The sequence below is a fragment of the Cervus elaphus genome, chromosome 7 (genome assembly GCF_910594005.1).
Source record: "Cervus elaphus chromosome 7, mCerEla1.1, whole genome shotgun sequence".
NCBI classification, from domain to species: Eukaryota; Metazoa; Chordata; class Mammalia; order Artiodactyla; family Cervidae; genus Cervus; species Cervus elaphus.
In genome coordinates this window covers 52,176,030-52,191,912 of record NC_057821.1, presented here as the reverse complement: position 1 = coordinate 52,191,912, position 15,883 = coordinate 52,176,030, and the positions used below count along the sequence as shown (strand labels likewise).

At 49.6% G+C, this 15,883-nt stretch overlaps 1 protein-coding gene and 1 long non-coding RNA gene across 3 annotated transcripts in view; one reads left to right on the top strand and one right to left on the bottom strand.

Annotated features, from left to right (window-relative positions):
- Positions 1–1,122: 1,122 nt before the first annotated feature.
- Positions 1,123–3,555, bottom strand: LOC122697684. The gene is made up of 3 exons (XR_006342148.1): positions 3,047–3,555; positions 2,895–2,952; positions 1,123–1,330 (listed from the first exon to the last, which is right to left on the bottom strand). It is a non-coding gene; the product is annotated as an uncharacterized LOC122697684 (long non-coding RNA).
- Positions 3,556–3,642: 87 nt separating this feature from the next.
- DUSP22 (dual specificity phosphatase 22) overlaps positions 3,643–15,883 on the top strand; it is a 45,045-nt gene continuing 32,804 nt past the window's right edge. The window contains exons 1-2 of one of the 2 annotated variants that reach the window (XM_043908692.1): positions 3,643–4,123; positions 13,679–13,712. In XM_043908692.1, coding sequence (XP_043764627.1) covers positions 4,103–4,123; positions 13,679–13,712 — 55 coding nt within the window. In that variant the 5' untranslated portion in view covers positions 3,643–4,102. The remainder of the gene's footprint in view (positions 4,124–13,678; positions 13,713–15,883) is intronic. The other variant, XM_043908691.1, reaches the window with a different exon arrangement.

The window sequence follows — 15,883 nt, the reverse complement described above, 5'->3', positions numbered from 1 at the left end:
TTGGGTATTAATTCCTCTCGCTGTCTTCCCCTGACACCACCCTCTCCAGACGTCAGTGCTCTGAGATTTGAGGTCTCCAAACTTCTTAAGTGGAAGAAGGAAACCAAGTTCATATTCAGGAGAGTGTGTGGAGGGCTGGAAATCAGTGGCCTTTTAAAGGCTGACATCATTGAAGGGCCCATCCTCATGGTCAAGCAGTCAACTGGATGCCCACTCTCTTTCTAGACAGTTGGAGAAGCAGAGAAAATGTTTTGTGTTTTTGCTTCAGTAGTTATAGACTCCACTTCCTTTTACTTCTGTCCACAATTCATTAGGTTCTAGCTTTTAAATAAAAAACTTTCAGTCATGTTTTGGCTAATTAGCTCTTCATTTTAACTTCTTGTTCCTAATTTGCTCTGACAGTGTGGCCTGAGGCCTCTGCGGAGGGCTGACATTATCTATTAGTGTGTATTTAAGTGGTATCAGTGGGAGAAACAGACGGAAAGAGGCGCTGATAAAGACGTTTCATCCCTAAAAGATATCCCTGTAACCCCACCGCACAGAGGGTAGAGGCAGGAGGCGCACCTCCTCTCTGGGGCTGGAGACTCTTCCGACAATCATCTGAGGGAGGGGGCCGCCGGCACACAGGAGTAGAGGCCAGGGACACTGCTAAACATAGGCCAACCCCACAAGGGAAAAAAGATGTAGACCCAAATGTCAGCAGTGCCGAGGCTGAGACACTCTGGACCACAGCATCTTCAAAAAGCCAAGGAACATTACTTAACTACTTCCCGCTTGCGCCAAGGTTTATCTCAATTCTCTGAACTGTCAGTAACACCCCAAAGGGCTCGGCCGGCTCTAATGGCTGAACTTCTGCTTGTGGTCTTTCGCCCAACCCCACCTTAAAGTTCAAAGTGATTGCTCACTAAACACACCATCGACTGGTTACCCTGAACCACATGTGCATGGCTCTGGCTGGCCCACATGACCAGTAGCCGTTCCACATTATGCACACATGAAACCTGTTTGGGAGCTGCTGCCAAAACCTGTGATGCTGGTTGTGCTAAGAAACAGGGAAATAGCAGGAAGACAAGTAAAAGTAAAAATCTTATGTGGCATGAAATTCCACTAGGCTTATGATGCCTTAACAATTTTATTAATAAGAGAGAATACAAATGAACAAATTCTACCTTAAACGTGACAAAAGCCAGCTTCTTCTAGGAGTCTTTGTCTCTCCCTTCTTTCCATTATCAGGGGCTATAAGGAATGAAGGAAGAGGACAGGAAGGAGCCTGGAAATTGCGTGGCACCAGCTCAGCATAAGAGTTGAACCTGAAAATCTCTCAAGTGGTCTATGAAAATGAAAAGAGAGAAACAGAACCTGTCAAAATGGATCAAACTTTCTCTTTTCCTTTTCTTTAGCTTGAATTGCAAGACAATGGCAATTATTGGGTGGGGTCAGGTTAAAGGAGAAGGTGGATGCAGTACAGGGAGACTGTCTTATGGAAAACCTTCCCCAACACACACACACACACACACACACACACACACACACACTCACACACACTCACACACACTGTCTGACTCTTCTGACTTCTGACGCTAATGCTTTCACCTTTTCTCATTTGACCAAAAAGCAGAATTTGAAATGCACTCTGGGCATGTGAGTCTTGTGGGGCCATAATGAATGTAGGCCAGAGTGCCACTTCTGACTGTTAGGAGGCAGCCAGAGCTGGTTTTGAGCTTAAGAGAGATTGTTAAGCGGCTGAGCTGAGCTAGAAAAATAAATTTATGAGAAATGAATAAGAGAAAGAAAATGTTCCAAGTGAACGGCAGAAGGAAAATTGGGTGTGGTCTGTCAGTTATGGGCAAAATACTAACTTATGAATTGTTTGTGATTTCACAAGTTCATCTGACTACTGGAAGCAACAACAGCACAGTAGAGAAGGAAAATAAAAGTCATTCATTGATTTCTGGGTAGGATCTTTGCAAATTTTCAGGAGAAAAATTAAAAAAAAAAGCAGTTCAGAAAAGTTGATCATCTTGCCCAATATCACCCTGAGATTTAGGATCAGAGGTTGGTCTTGGGATTTCTCCAGGCAGTCCAGTAACCATGCTGTGCTGTCTACACAAGTAAGAAAGGTGCAGAGCAGAGGAGGAGCTGCCCAGGTGATTGGGAGGTCAGAGGGAAAAGGGGATGTCAAGGCAGGAGGGAAGGAAAGAAGCAAGGGGCAGGGAGGGTGCTGTCTGGTCTGGGTGTCATCCTACCCACGAGGGACAAGTTGGGAGTACGCTGAGGGGGCATTTCCTACACATGGGGCTCTGGTAACTGTTGTGGCCCAGAAGACATCAACAAGGAGGGAAATGACTAAGATGGAGTCTGCAAGTTCTTTTCAAAATGTCAGCATTCCTTAGACTCACACGACTGTTTTCTCGGCCCTCTGGAATTTGTTAATTTATTCAACAAATATTTACTGAGCACCTGTTTTGTGCCAGGCACTGTTCCTGGCCATATGAATAAAACAGACCCTTAAAAGACAGGCCCTTTTCCTCTGGAGGGTGTTCTAGTGAGATATAGAAAAATAAGCAAATAAATATGAGAGTGTCTAATCACGTTAAGTGCTATTGAGAAAACTGCACAGGGTAATATGAGTGACTGGAGGATCTCCTTTTGGTAGTTAGGAAAACCTCTTTAAAGAGGCGGTATTTGAGCTGAGACCTCGAAGAGAAGAGCCGGTGATGGAGTGAGACAGCTGGTTAGAGAGCACAGCCCATGCAAAGGCTCAAAGACAAGGTCAAGTGATCATGAGACCAAGGGTGGCAGGTTCAAGGAAACACAGAAAGTCTGTGTGGCTGTGACTCCGGGAAGAAGGAGGAGCAGATGAAATGAGGTCATCAGGGTGAGCTCAGCCATACCAGAGTGATGCATCTGTCCATTTAACAATTATCAAGCTTCCACGACGTGCAGGCATTGCTGAGGATATAAAAAAGAAAGGTGAAACCCCTGGTTCAAGGGTTCTGTCTGCAGGGAAGAAGTCAGGAGTTTAGCAGGGGTGCAGAATACTTACACAATTGTGTTAGAGAGTATTCCAACCCAGGCAGAAACACGATGCGGACATTACCATGGTGCTTAGCAAGGGAAGGGGCTTTCCAGAAGCACTTGAATCAACACACCCATGCACCTACTCGAGCCAGTTTATAATGTGAAGAAGGGAACGCACTAGCCGTCCAAAGTCGCGGTATGAGGTCTGAGATCTGGACATCTGCTCCGCTGGGGTCGGGAGGTGAGGTCATCCCAGAGATGAGTCACCGAGCCCACCTTTCGCCACCGGGTGAGCCTTCTCGGTCTTCGTGGGTGGGGCAGGGCCGTAGGAATCCCCCCACCCGGCCTAAATCCGGCGCACTCAGAAAACCCAGACAGGGGAGCTGCCAAGACCAAGGCTCTGATTAGCACCTGATTCACCCAGGCAGTCAAGGCAGGGCGGTGACTGCTGGTAACAGGCCCCCGGTCTCCCCGGGGAAAGGCCTGCGGGAGTTTTGGTGACCGTGATCCCAGGGGAGCCTCCGTGACACGCCCCACCGGGTAGGGGCGCGCCTGCGTGCCCACCGGCCCCGCCCAGACTCGGAACGCGCACGGCGGCTGCGGCTGGGGCGCGCGTGCGCCCTGGCCCGGGCCTCCGAGGAGCCCCGGTCCCCTGGCCTGCCGCCGGGGAGCCGTAATTCCGGAGGCCACAAGACCCCAAGAGTCTTGTCCCTGTATCCGCCCCCCACCGCCCCCATTAGACAAATCGCTTTGCCCTGGCCCAGCCTCCAAGGAGTCGTGTTCACAAGTCCGGGGGACCGGCGTGACAGGCGCCCAGCTCACTGGGGGGCGGTGGGGAGGGGGGAACGTCGCGAACCCCTTCCCACAGGGGCGCCGGCGCCCCTGCCTGGCGGCCGGGAAGTCCAGGGGCGGAGGGCAGGCAGGAGCGGAGCGGTTGGACCCGCAGGGCGGCCGCGGGTCCCGCCGTTGGTCCGCGGGAGCGCGATCCTCCCAGTCCGCCGGAGCGCGCTCCTCCCCGCCCGCCCCACATGCCCTGACTGCGCCTGCCGCCGCGCCCCGGGCGCCAGACCGCGCGGCCGCCATGGGGAATGGGATGAACAAGGTAACGTGCCCCCGCGCCTCCCTTTGCTCCCACACCAAGCCTCCCTGCGCGGGGCTTTTGCGGCGAGGGGCGCCCTACGCGCCTGGGCCCGGAGGGCGGGGACCGCGTGCCTGCGCCTCGGGGCCGGGCCGCGCTTCCGGCCGGGCGGCGCTCGACCTGCGCGCTGGGCTGAGCCGGGAGGGCTGTGGTTTCTCCCTTCTCCCCCCACCCACCTCTCCCCCCCGCCCCCCTCCCGCCCCCGCTTCACCCCCAACTCAGCTCTTGAAGCATCACCGCCCACATCATTACTAAACAGGAGGAGATAAGTGTCTCCTCTTCCGTAATGTCTTCTTCCCAGATTTTTTACCGTGTGCGAATAACTTTTTCTTATGGACAGAAAAGTTGACAGAGGCCTAAATCCTGGGGTGCTTGTAACTGCCCGGATGTGGGTTACAGATTCGGAGCTGCTTTATCGCGGTCGTGCGGCTGCTCCCCGCCTCTGCTCAGCCTGCCCTGCCGCCCTCCCTGCCCAGACCCCTCCTGGCTGTGCCTTTTTTTGCGGGGAAGGGGACTGGACTCCAGCTGCCTGGAGCAAACACGGCGAAGGATTTTGTGATCTGGTACTGCCCGGCTTGAAGAAAAGAATACAGAACTTTTTTTAAACAGCCCTCATAGAAAACAGTGTCTGTTCTCGGGTCTTTGAAGCCGTCCTGGACCAGAGGGTGGATTCTGTCCTCTTCTCCTCCCCGCGCACCCTCCTCACCCAGGGTCCGTGCAGGTTCAGCTGTTCTGCTGCGTGGGTCCACGCCGACTCACGGGCCCCGGGTCCCTTCAGTGTCCGCGGCCGAGGCAGGCAGTGAGGCTGCAGGGAGTATCCCGTGTACCTGCCTCACTGCCCACCTGCCACGTTCACTGTGTCTTTGAGACTCAATTTGTAAAAGGGTGAGTGTGCGGTTTAGGCCCGCATACCAGAGGTTTTTGTTAACCAGGGTCATATTCCTTGCGAGGGCTTTTTGGGGGAAGGCGGGTGACAGTAATCAAATTTGGAAAGAGACTGTTTCTTTCTTGGGTAAATACTTGCATTATGTCTCCATTAGCAGTAGAATCCATCGGCACCACGAACTTTTTTTTTTTTTTAAGTGAGGGCAGAACCTTGAAGGGTCTTCTGCGAGGCGGTGGGCTCTGTTTGCCTTCCCATTAGTTGTGATTATGCCTCAGGTTTATTTTGGTGTTTTTCCTAGTTTTCTCCACTTGAGGTGTTCACTCGCCACCTTTTTCAGCATTTAATTTGTAGTATTTTTCTATTAAAACTGAAAGAACATACTTAGGGATACAGATCATTGCCTAAGTGTTCAAAATTATTTTCAGATTTTTAGCCAAAGCTGTCATATTCATTCATGATTTTTACCTTTCAACAAAAGCGGTATGTTTCTTATTAATGTTATTATCATAATCATCTTGTATTGTAAGTAGAACCAGTATCTCCAAGGTAGAGATGGGGAAACATGGGTAGAGATTTAGAGACACCATTAAATCAGTGAGTTTTTATTGCATGCTTACTATTAGCCAGGTGCTAGTTGGGGGGGCCAAGGGAGGGTGCAGTGGTAAATGACACAGACAGGTCTTTCATGAAACCTTCAGTAGAGACCAGCAGTTGCCCAGTAGAAATATAATGTGAGCTATATGTGTAATTTAGAATTTTCCAGTAGCCACATTAAAAAAGTAAAAATAATTTTAATAATATATCTTATTTAACTGGAATATATTGTGAATATTGTCATTGCAACATTTAACTAATAGGTAAAATCACTGTTTTGTATATATATATTTTGTACTAAGTCTTCAAAGTCTGGTGTATAGTTGATACTTAAATGACATCTCATTTGGGATTAGCCACATTTTAAGTACTCAGAGTCACTGTGGCTAATGGCTACTGTATTGCATAACAGCGTGTGTGTGTGTGTGTGTGTGTGTGTGTGTGCGCGCGCCTGTGCATGTGTGTGTGATTTGAGAGAGAGAACAAACACACGGTCAGGAGGAGTGGAGGCCCCAGAGGATAGAGAGTCAGAAGTAGATGTGATGAGCACAGCCTGGAAGCAGTGTTCAGTGCAGGCTGAGGATCACGTGGAGTAAAGACGTTTAAGCTGAGTTCTGAAGAACTGGTCAGAGTTGCAAGATTGTTTAGTGGCAAAGTAGATTGCTGGAAGCCAGAAATTAAAAACCTTAACTAGAACTTGTTCATGTATTATTGTGTGACTTGGAACTAGGCTTCATTTCTTCTGTAAGAAAAAGAATGGTTGATTTGCAGATCTAGTGGAAGTAGTATAAGGTGCTAGTCACAGAAATGCCTAAGAACATTTATAGATTAAAAACGCAGTGCCCTTGGAACTGAAAACTTAATTTGCAATGTGTGTGTGGGTCCTGAGGTGCCTGGCACAAGATTTATTTCCCGTCTCACAAAAATTGGTCATCCTTGGCCAAAGAGAACTTATGAACCAAACAATGCAGATTCTGTTCTCAGTGTTTTGAATACAGCAGTTTTTATTTCTGATCCATGTACCTGTGGAGGGTCTTCTTATCAACACATGCCAGTCTCCTATGTGGCAGAATACTGTGCCCATGTCAGCTAGGTGTACATAGCATTCTGCACAGCTCTAGAGGGGAAGGAAAAGAGGTGTTTGCCTTCTGGGCAATTAAAGATGATGAGGAGACAGAAAAGAGTACAGCAGTTGTTGACTTTTTTTTGAGTCTCATATGATGTGCCTGCGGTTTATCACTGTAGCCCTAGGAGGTCAGTCTGCCTTATCTGTCTGTGCAGATTGGGAAATGGACACTCAGATTAAGTGGCATGACTAAGGTCCTAAAGCTAGGAGGTGGCGGAACTGGTTTTGAACCCAGCTGCCACTGATTTCGATGATAGTAGAAGTCTTTACTTTAAACTAGAACACCAGTTTATTCCAAGTGATTTCTAAAGACGCTGGAAAATAACTTGAAAAGACCTCCCCAGAGTCCCAAATTAGTTGTAAAATAGGAAAAAGCCATCTCCTGTCTTCCTTCATGTTTGATACAGATAAAGAGGAGAGGGGAAGGTCAGGCAACTAAGACTGGCCAAGGTTGTGTGCCAAGGTCTGTTTTGAACTTCACCATGTAGGGTAACTCATCGAACCCCCAGACCGCCATTCCATCCCTAGGCGTTTACAAGTGCCCAGGCCAGAGCCACCCACTGGGTGAGTGGCCAAGCCTGAACTCGAGGCCCAGTGGCCTGGCTCTTTTCTTCATACCGACTGCCTAGGTGTGCTGCTCAAGGCCAGTCTGACAGGTACCTCAAGTAGGATCAGGTCAAACTCAACAGGTTCCTGCAAGCAAATGTGTTTCTGTGGAACCTTTGAGAATTCCTGGTTGAGTCCAAGCTCTCTCCAGGGTCTGACCACAACATCTTTTGGGGAAGGACCTGTAAGGAAAAGTCCTCATTCTCATTTTATTATTTTTAAGTATGATAATAACTGATTAAAAACAACAATCAGATCTCTCTGACTAAGCATCATACTAGAGAAATGTGCACGTTTTTATCTTGTCAGCCAGAACTAATGACCTCACAGTGAGCTGGAGCATTGCCATCCCGGGGCAGCTTGTGAGGACCAGGTTTGGCTCAGTTCATCAGTCCTGTTCAGGGACCTCTTTCTTCCTCACTGCCCTGTTTTCCCTGAAAGCAGCCTACCTGGTAGAAGCGATGCTACCCTAGTCTTTCATGGGAGACTTGCTCTTGGCAGTGGGAGGCAGATCCTTCCCTGAGTGCATTGCCTTGCTGTGAGAAGTGCACTGTTGTGAAAGAAAGGGGCAGAGCTGTCAGAAAGCCTGATTTGGGGTGTCTACCACTCTGCTGTTGCATGGGTGTGTTCTTGAAGGAGTCACTCAGTGTTCCTAAGCAGCAGTTTCTTTATTGCCCTTGATTGGTAGGGATGGTGGTTTGCTTAGCTAGTAACGTTATTTGTTATAAAATGACTACAATGTTACCTTCCCCAATTACTACCCAGATTCTTGGAGAAACAGATGAGAATGTACTAGAAGACATTTTTGCAAACTGCAAAGTACAGATTATTGTTGTTGTTTTAGTTGCTAAGTCATGTCCTACTCTTTGTGACCCCATGGACTGTAGCCCACCAGGTTGCTCTGTCCATGGGATTTCCCAGGCAAGAATACTGGAATGGGTTGCCATTTCCTGGGAGCAGTCATCTCAAATGAGAACTGAGTGACAAGCAGCCATCCTGGTAGACGATGGGGCATCAACACCCTCAGCAGAGGGAAAGGACTTACTCCTTTAGAGCCTAGAACATTCTCACATGGCACATACAAACTTTCTTTGATCTGTCCTTACTTCTTGCCATGGGATGATGACTTCACTCCCCCTGTGTTCTCAATTCTGGCTTGAGTCCAAACTCTCCATGAAGTCACTGATCAGCCGCTTTGTCCTCATGAGCCAGGAGGAGCCTGAGCCTGATGGGACATTGTTTCATTTCATTTTCTCTTCCTTTTTCCTTAGTGATTACCAGCAGCAATTATATTGGGGAAATCTACCAGTCATATTTAGAGTTTTAAGTTTGAGTTGAGGTTTACTGATGTAGACATTTAAATATTTATGGGCTTTTTATTCTCCTTGAAAACAAAAATGTAGTTTCTCTCCCTGTCAATGGCCAGTTCTCCAGCGTTCCTGGATCTTGTTTTATAACTGTATATGGAAGAAACTACAGAAATTGGGATTGAGCAATTGGCTCAGATGTTAAAGAATCTGCCTGCAATGCAGGAGACCTGGATTTGATCCATGGGTTGGGAAGATCCCCTGGAGGAGGGCATGGCAACCCAGTCCAATATTCTTGGCTGGAGAATCCCCATGGACAGAGGAGACTGGCAGGCTATAGACCATGGGGTCACAAAGAGTCAGACACAACTGAGCAACTTAGCATGCAGTTTGCTTTCTGTTTCTAGCCCTTGAAACTGTAGTTTATTCTTCCGGTCTGGAAAAGGGAGTTGAAAGTTTACTCACACAACTCTGTCCTCTCTTTACAGTTAAAATATTTAAATGCATATAAAATGTGCAGCTTGCATGGTTTTGGGTGAGTCGCCTCCCTGATGTTGGTAAGGTCAGACCTCTCCCCTTGCCGGTGCTTGGCCCTGGGGTCTCTTCTGGGCGCTGATCTCCTTCAGCTGCCCCCGACCGCCTGCCAGGGCAGTTGGCACAGTGTTGCTGGCCTCGACCTTCCCAGAGCAGAAAGGGGCAAAGCGGGATCTCTCAGGCCTCACCCACAGTGGTTTTCCATCTCTCTCTTCTTTGCCTGGCCCCTCCCACCTGGCTCATGTTGTTCATTCATTCATTGAAGAGACATTTACCTAAGTAGTGATCTGCCGATCATGCAGCAACCACTCAGGTTTAGAGAAATGCATTAACAGATATGATGCAGGCAGTGTATAGGGGTGATAGTCATTTATCACAATATTTAAGGTTTTAAAAAATATACAGTTGACTGTGTCTGAAGATGGAGATGTTTCCCATGAAACCTAGATGCTGGAGCTGGGGAGCCTGACTTGTGTCTCTGCATCATCACCTCGGCGAGTGTGGGGCGGAGGCTAAAGGCATCAAAACCTCCATCCCTGAAGGACAGCTCTTGTTGAGGTATCAAATTTCCCAGAGCTATTTGGAGCCCTGGGAAGAGTTTAATCTGGAGTCCCACGGTCAACTTGGCACCTTGAAGGCAGGTTAAGGAACCCTTTGGGGGACAGATCCAGAGGTAGGGGGTTCTCTAAGAAGCTGTGTCAGTAGATCAGATGGGAGCTGGACAAAGGCCTGCACCATGGTTTCCAGAGGAGCAGACTGGTTGGGATTCCAGGGAGGCGTGGAAGCCAGTGCTGACCGAGGCGGGAGTGACGCCCAGAGGAGGGCGGACTCTCCTGGTGGTCCCTGCAGCGCCCGGGGGGGGCTGCTCTCCCAGGTGGGCAGGGCTTTGCTGCCCTGTGACTTGCTTGAAGATTTGTGAAGTTTATTTACATTTGTACATTTTTCTGTGTTGAAAGGCCTGCATCAGGATGCCTAGTTGTAAGCAACGGAATCCAAATGCGTCTGCTTGAGGTGGAACAGGGCAGAAGGCCGGGAGGGCTGGAGAACCAGATTCAGGCAACTCTGCCCAGAGCAGATCCCAAGACTGGTCTGGGGAGAGCGTTTCTGCAGCTGCCCCACGGCGCTGCTGCCACTGCCAGTGGGCTCTGCGGGTTCTGCCAGCCCTGGGCCGCCGCCTCCAGGCAGGCTGCTGGCGGGTGCTGTGCTGTCTCTGTTCCAGCCCGGAGCAGCTGTGGAGGCCTGCTGCTGCTGTAGCAGAGAGCTGGCGGGCTGGGGGCGGGTGCTGCCTACCAGGCTCCAGAGTGGGGGCTCCCAAGCCTTAGAAATCAGTAAACAGCTGTCAGTTGCAGGGTTTGTAACTCTCGAGCATACCCAAGAGATGAAGGGCCCCAAGCAGCGAGGGTCTCTTCCCTCTCTAGTGAGAATACTGGAAGCAGAGCAGGCGATATTCCGAGGTGGAACTGGTCAGGGACCCTGGGAAAATAGGGCTGTCTGGCTTGATGGAGACTGAAGCGAAGTGGGGTCCTTCAGAGGCAGGAGGCCATGATGAAAGTTTCAGTTTTGGCCTCCACTTTCTTTGGAAAGGGTTTGCCATCGAACATTTTGATCTAGAAGAGGACCCAACGAGAATGTGACTTTCAAAGATTAATTTGATGAAATAGATAAGTTCAGTGGCTACTTCTGCAACCTATGAGGTTCCAGAATGGGGTCCTTGGCCCCTTTGGGGCTGGGGGTAGTGGAGTACAGGGGGCTGAGCATCGGGAGGAGAGCTCCGAGGGGTTCGTTCAGGAGCCATAGAGTCGTGGCTTGAGGGTAGTAGAGCCCAGAGGTGAGTTATTCACACACCCCTGTTTCTTCTATTTAAAGATAATATGAAACATATTTGCTTTTGTTTAGTAGAGAAGATGGTAGAAGTACAAAGAAGAGAAGGAAAAATGGGTCATAAAATCTTTTCCCCAAACAGCCCACTTGAATTTCTGAAGAAACTAAATGGAAGTAATGTGTGTGCAATATATGGAAACATGTTCTTCTTGACCTCCAGACCCCAGCGCCCCGTCAGGGTGAGCACCAAGAAAGGCACTCCTTCATACTCATTTTGATGTTTCTGAGATACAGTAAATACAAATACTTCCTTCTAACAGCCCCACACACCTAACATCTCAGTGGCATTTGACCTGGAGCCCTGGACACCTGCAGGGCTGCCCGTCTCTGCACCCTCCATGTCACCTCCTCCACACCCGCTCCCAGGAGAGACCCACCTCTCGCAGGGCTGGCCATCTCCACCGTTCCCCTGCCCATCCTCCTGTCTCCCGGCCCACTCCTCTGGGACATCAGGACCCCCCAGAGGTCCTTGGGGGCCCCAGAGTGGTCACGGTGCCTCCTCCTTTCTGGGCGAGGGGCTCAGCAAGGGAAGGGGACATTGGCAGGGCCGTGTCTCTTGGTCACACTGCATCCCCAGTGCCCAGAGGATGTCCATGTGTGACCGGAGCTCAGTAAACCGTCCATCCACTGGAGCCCTTCTGCTACTCTGGGGAGGCAGACCCGCTCTGTGACCATGGTGCGGTCTGTCATAACTGTCAGCTGTGTGAATTGGTAGACTTTCGTGGTCAATGTTATGAAGGAAAAATAATTTCAACACATTAAAAATGACAATGAAGATTTTATTCAAGACATTACAAGTGAGAGATGGGGTTCCACTCCCAGGACAACGGGGACAGGTGAGTGGATGGAAAATCACTGACGGAACTTGGTTAGATGCCAAGGGTGGAGGAAGAGGAGCTTGGCTGATACTAAGAGCGGGTGGATGCTTGACAACTGGCTTAGCAGGATTCTTTAAGTGTGGCCAATGTCCAGGCCTGCAGAGGAGACTCAGAGGAGCCTGAGCCACACTCGGTCAGGGAGGCTGTCTTTGTCGCCATCAGGGAAAAGAACTACACTGGTTTTGCCCTCAAATGTCTCAGGACAGACTGGGGGGCTGGAGATGGTAATGACAAAGCCCTGCACAGGCAAGAGCTGCCAGGGAATGCAGTTTGAGCCATCTCCTGGATGAGCTTTAGAACAGGAATTGTGAACTATCTGTTCTATTCCACCCTTGCTCCCAGGAGAATTCCACAGACTGTTTCAGGAGAGACCTGTTGAGTGTTTGATCTCCTTGGCAATGGATGCCAGGGTTTCCTCTGAGATACAGTTTTGTATTTCCTGGCTGCAGGGCGAACCCTACCTGCCTCAGTCTGTGACTTCAGGCGGCAACAGATCCAGGCCCTCAGTCCCCTAGGGTACTTTCCAAGCCAGTTTTGGCTCTCAGGGTGTTGAGTCAGCCAGAGTGACCACAGGGCCCGGTGCCCACGTCCCTTCTGGGTTTTGCCTCTTGTTCTAGAGTGATTATTAACAGAATCTCTTTTCACTCTCATGAGTGTCCCATCTTGGTCAATTAGTCCCATGGTTCCCAGCACAGATGCTGAGCCTATGTCCTAGTAGGTCCCTGCAGTCACTTTTTAGCAGGCAGCTGGTTGTCAGGAAGATGCTCAAAAGAATCCACACCCCTGAAGGACATTACTGCCCTTGCTTTCGGCTTTCTTACCAGGAGTGGAGAGAAGAGGGAGTGCGAAGCAGACGGGCCGAGAGGAGTGTTTGGTTGTGGCTGGTGGGGGTGTCGCCAGGGCATGGGGCTTGCAGTGAGGTGTCACCATGGCCAGAGTGCTGTGTGCACTTGGAAACCACATCGGCGGTGTAGCTTCCCGGGAGGTGTCCGCGTTTGGATTTCAGAGTTTCCATACAGAGTACTGCAGGGCAGAGGTTGGCTTCATATTCTGCTAAGCGGGGGGTACTTGTGACCTGAAGTCACCCAATCTCAGATCTGCTGAATCTCTTTGTGGGGCCTGGGGCTTTCCAGAAATCTGATTCTGGCTTGAGAACCTTAGAAGAAGTAGACGTTTTGGAGTAAATGTGTGTTCTTCTTAACTTGCATGTTTAAACAGTTCATTCACTCATTTAGCAACTCTACTGAATGGTCTTCATGGGCCAATCCCTGGGCTGGGCGCTGGGTCTGCAGCCCAGCAGTGGGGACTGCCCTCCACCTGGTGATGCATCATGTGAGGGGAGCACAGAGGATGGGGGCACTGAGCAGGAGCCCCCCAGACATGGGGGTAGGGCTCAGGGCAGGCCTCCCAGGTTGTGAGTTGGAGCTGAGGCCCGAAGGATAGGGAGCAGGAGGGGAGGGACAGCAGGTGCTGGAACCCAGAGAGGAGGGATTGGGGGACAGGAGGCAGGACCGGAGGAGGGGCTGTGGAGACTCTGGTTTGGGGCTGGACTCAGAATGCGGTGAGCACTGTGAGGCCTGGAGACAAGGAGACCTTTTGGTCTGTCTGGGAAGGTGCTGGGAGGCGGATGTGGTGGGCACAGGCCTCTGTGTCGAATGCCATCAGACTGAAACCTGTAACACTCCTGTCTGGTCTGTCTCCCCATAGATCCTGCCTGGCCTGTATATTGGCAACTTCAAAGGTGAGTTCTCTTTTTTCATTATTGTGGTAGAATATGCAAACTATTAAATATGCCATTTTAACCTTTGTTCAGTGGCAATTCAGCGGCATTAAGTACATTCTTGCTATTGTGCAGCCATCACCACCACCCATCCCCAAAACGCTTTCATTTCCAGCTGAGTCTCTATTCCCACTAGACACTACTTCCTGTCCTGTACCCCAGCCCTTGGAAACCACCCTCCTGCTTTTTGTCTCTGAGTCTGACTGCTCCAGGGACCTCGTGTGAGCAGGCTCATGTGGCATTAGTCCTTTGGGGACTGGCTCATTTCACGGAGCTTGATGTCGTTCTTTCGTTGTTGTAGCTTGTGCCATAATTTCCTTCCTTTTAAAGACTGAAGAATATTGTGTGGATGAGCCACATTGTGTGGGTGGACACGGGTGTCTTTTGCCAATGGTGAGCTTGCTTTTTTAAAGCTTAGCTTTAGGCTCTCATACGTGGAGTCGATGTGTGGACTCAGTTTCTGCAGTCTGGTCAGGACATGACCACCACCGGTAGCCTTATCCTTGTACCCCGACGCCTTGGCCAATGGCTCGAAGAGTGGTGTAGAGCCCTGTAGGGTCCACCTTGACCTCTGACCTTCATTTAACTGTACACACGTGTTGGAGTTTTATTATCAAAAGAGGATGGCTAAAAGGCACATTTGGCAGTCATATAACTTGTTTATCATCTTTATCACTTTTATTTTCTAGTTAGTAATAAATTTTCAGAGACCTATTTTTTTAGTCACCTGGGGAAAATAAGTGGCAGTTTCATCTCTAGCCAATTATTCTTATCACACATTTCTCTGCAATTTGTTTGATATTTACTGATATGCTATTAGCTATTGACTTTTCATTTTTAGCTTATTTGTCTCAAAATGCTCTGTAGTTGCAAAGGTGAGTAGAAAGCCACAGAGCAAAGTGCACGGGGAGGGGAGGGGGGAGGGGCTGGCCCCAGCCCGTGCGTGGGGGAGGGCAGGTGTGTTCTCGTGGACTGGCCTGACGGGCAGAAACGAGCCTGTCATGCTGGTGAAGAGTCCCTCCTCACCACGCCTCCCTTCCCGGACACACGCGCTGGAACACACTCCTGTCTGTTTTCTGGTTGTGTAAGTCTGCGAGTTCAGGTTCACATTGACTCTTTAAAACAATCTCTGACTTCTCTGCGCTGAAGTTCACGTCCTCTTCCCCGCTGGGCTCGGAGGGCAGCTAATTGGCCTTAAAGAGAATAATGAGCACGCTGGACTGACAGCCGCGCATCGCTGCTAGAAGGTGTTAAAAATAGTCCTGGAGTTCCTGAATTAGTAAGCTCTTTTGTTCTGAGAAAGCAGCGAGTGCTTTGTGGCAGGCAGGCGAGTTGGGCTGGAATGCATGAACATCTTTATGGTTATTTAATGAGTTATTATTCATGGTTTCGTGGGGAGAGGGGAATGTCTTTGAGTTTGGAAACAATGTGGAATTTAGGATAAGTTCTTGGATGTAGAATTGCTGAGTGAATAGTTTCACAAATCAAAAAACTGTAATAAAAACCAACCAAATTCAGTACTTCTGCCAACAGTTCCAGCACACTTGGAGATGGCAGACCTTGGTTTGAGCAGCGGAGGACTAAGTTCTCCTAAGACTCCCTGCTCAGGGATAGCGTGTGCACGTGCTGGTGAGTGAGCTGAAGACCCCAAGGCCGGTTCCAGCTGCGTGCATGCTCCTGCCGTAGTGCCAATAGCTGTAGACAGCCTTCACCAGTCACTTGTAGTCCTGAAGAATAAATGCTGTCATCAGCAGTGCACTCCCACGGTGGACAGAGCACATTCTCGTGGGAAGAGGGATCCCAAGGTGTGTGTGTGCGGATGGCGCTGCCGCAGAATAGAAAGGCTTGGACTGGACTGGAAATGTGAGGAGCAGAAGGAGTAGAGGCGTCGCCAGGAGTCACTTCTGTGCTCTTAAGGGCCCAGCAGTCGGTTTTTCTGATTGGTGGTACCAAGTGTGGTTATATTCAAAACAAAGTAATTTTGACTTCAAACCACCTTTTTTTCTTGTTGTTTACCTTAATCTGTGTTACAAATGTATATTAATGGGGTGATGAAAATATTCTAAATTTAGGTTGTGGTGATGGTTGGACAATTCTGAATATACTTAAAACCATTGAATTGTGTACTTTAA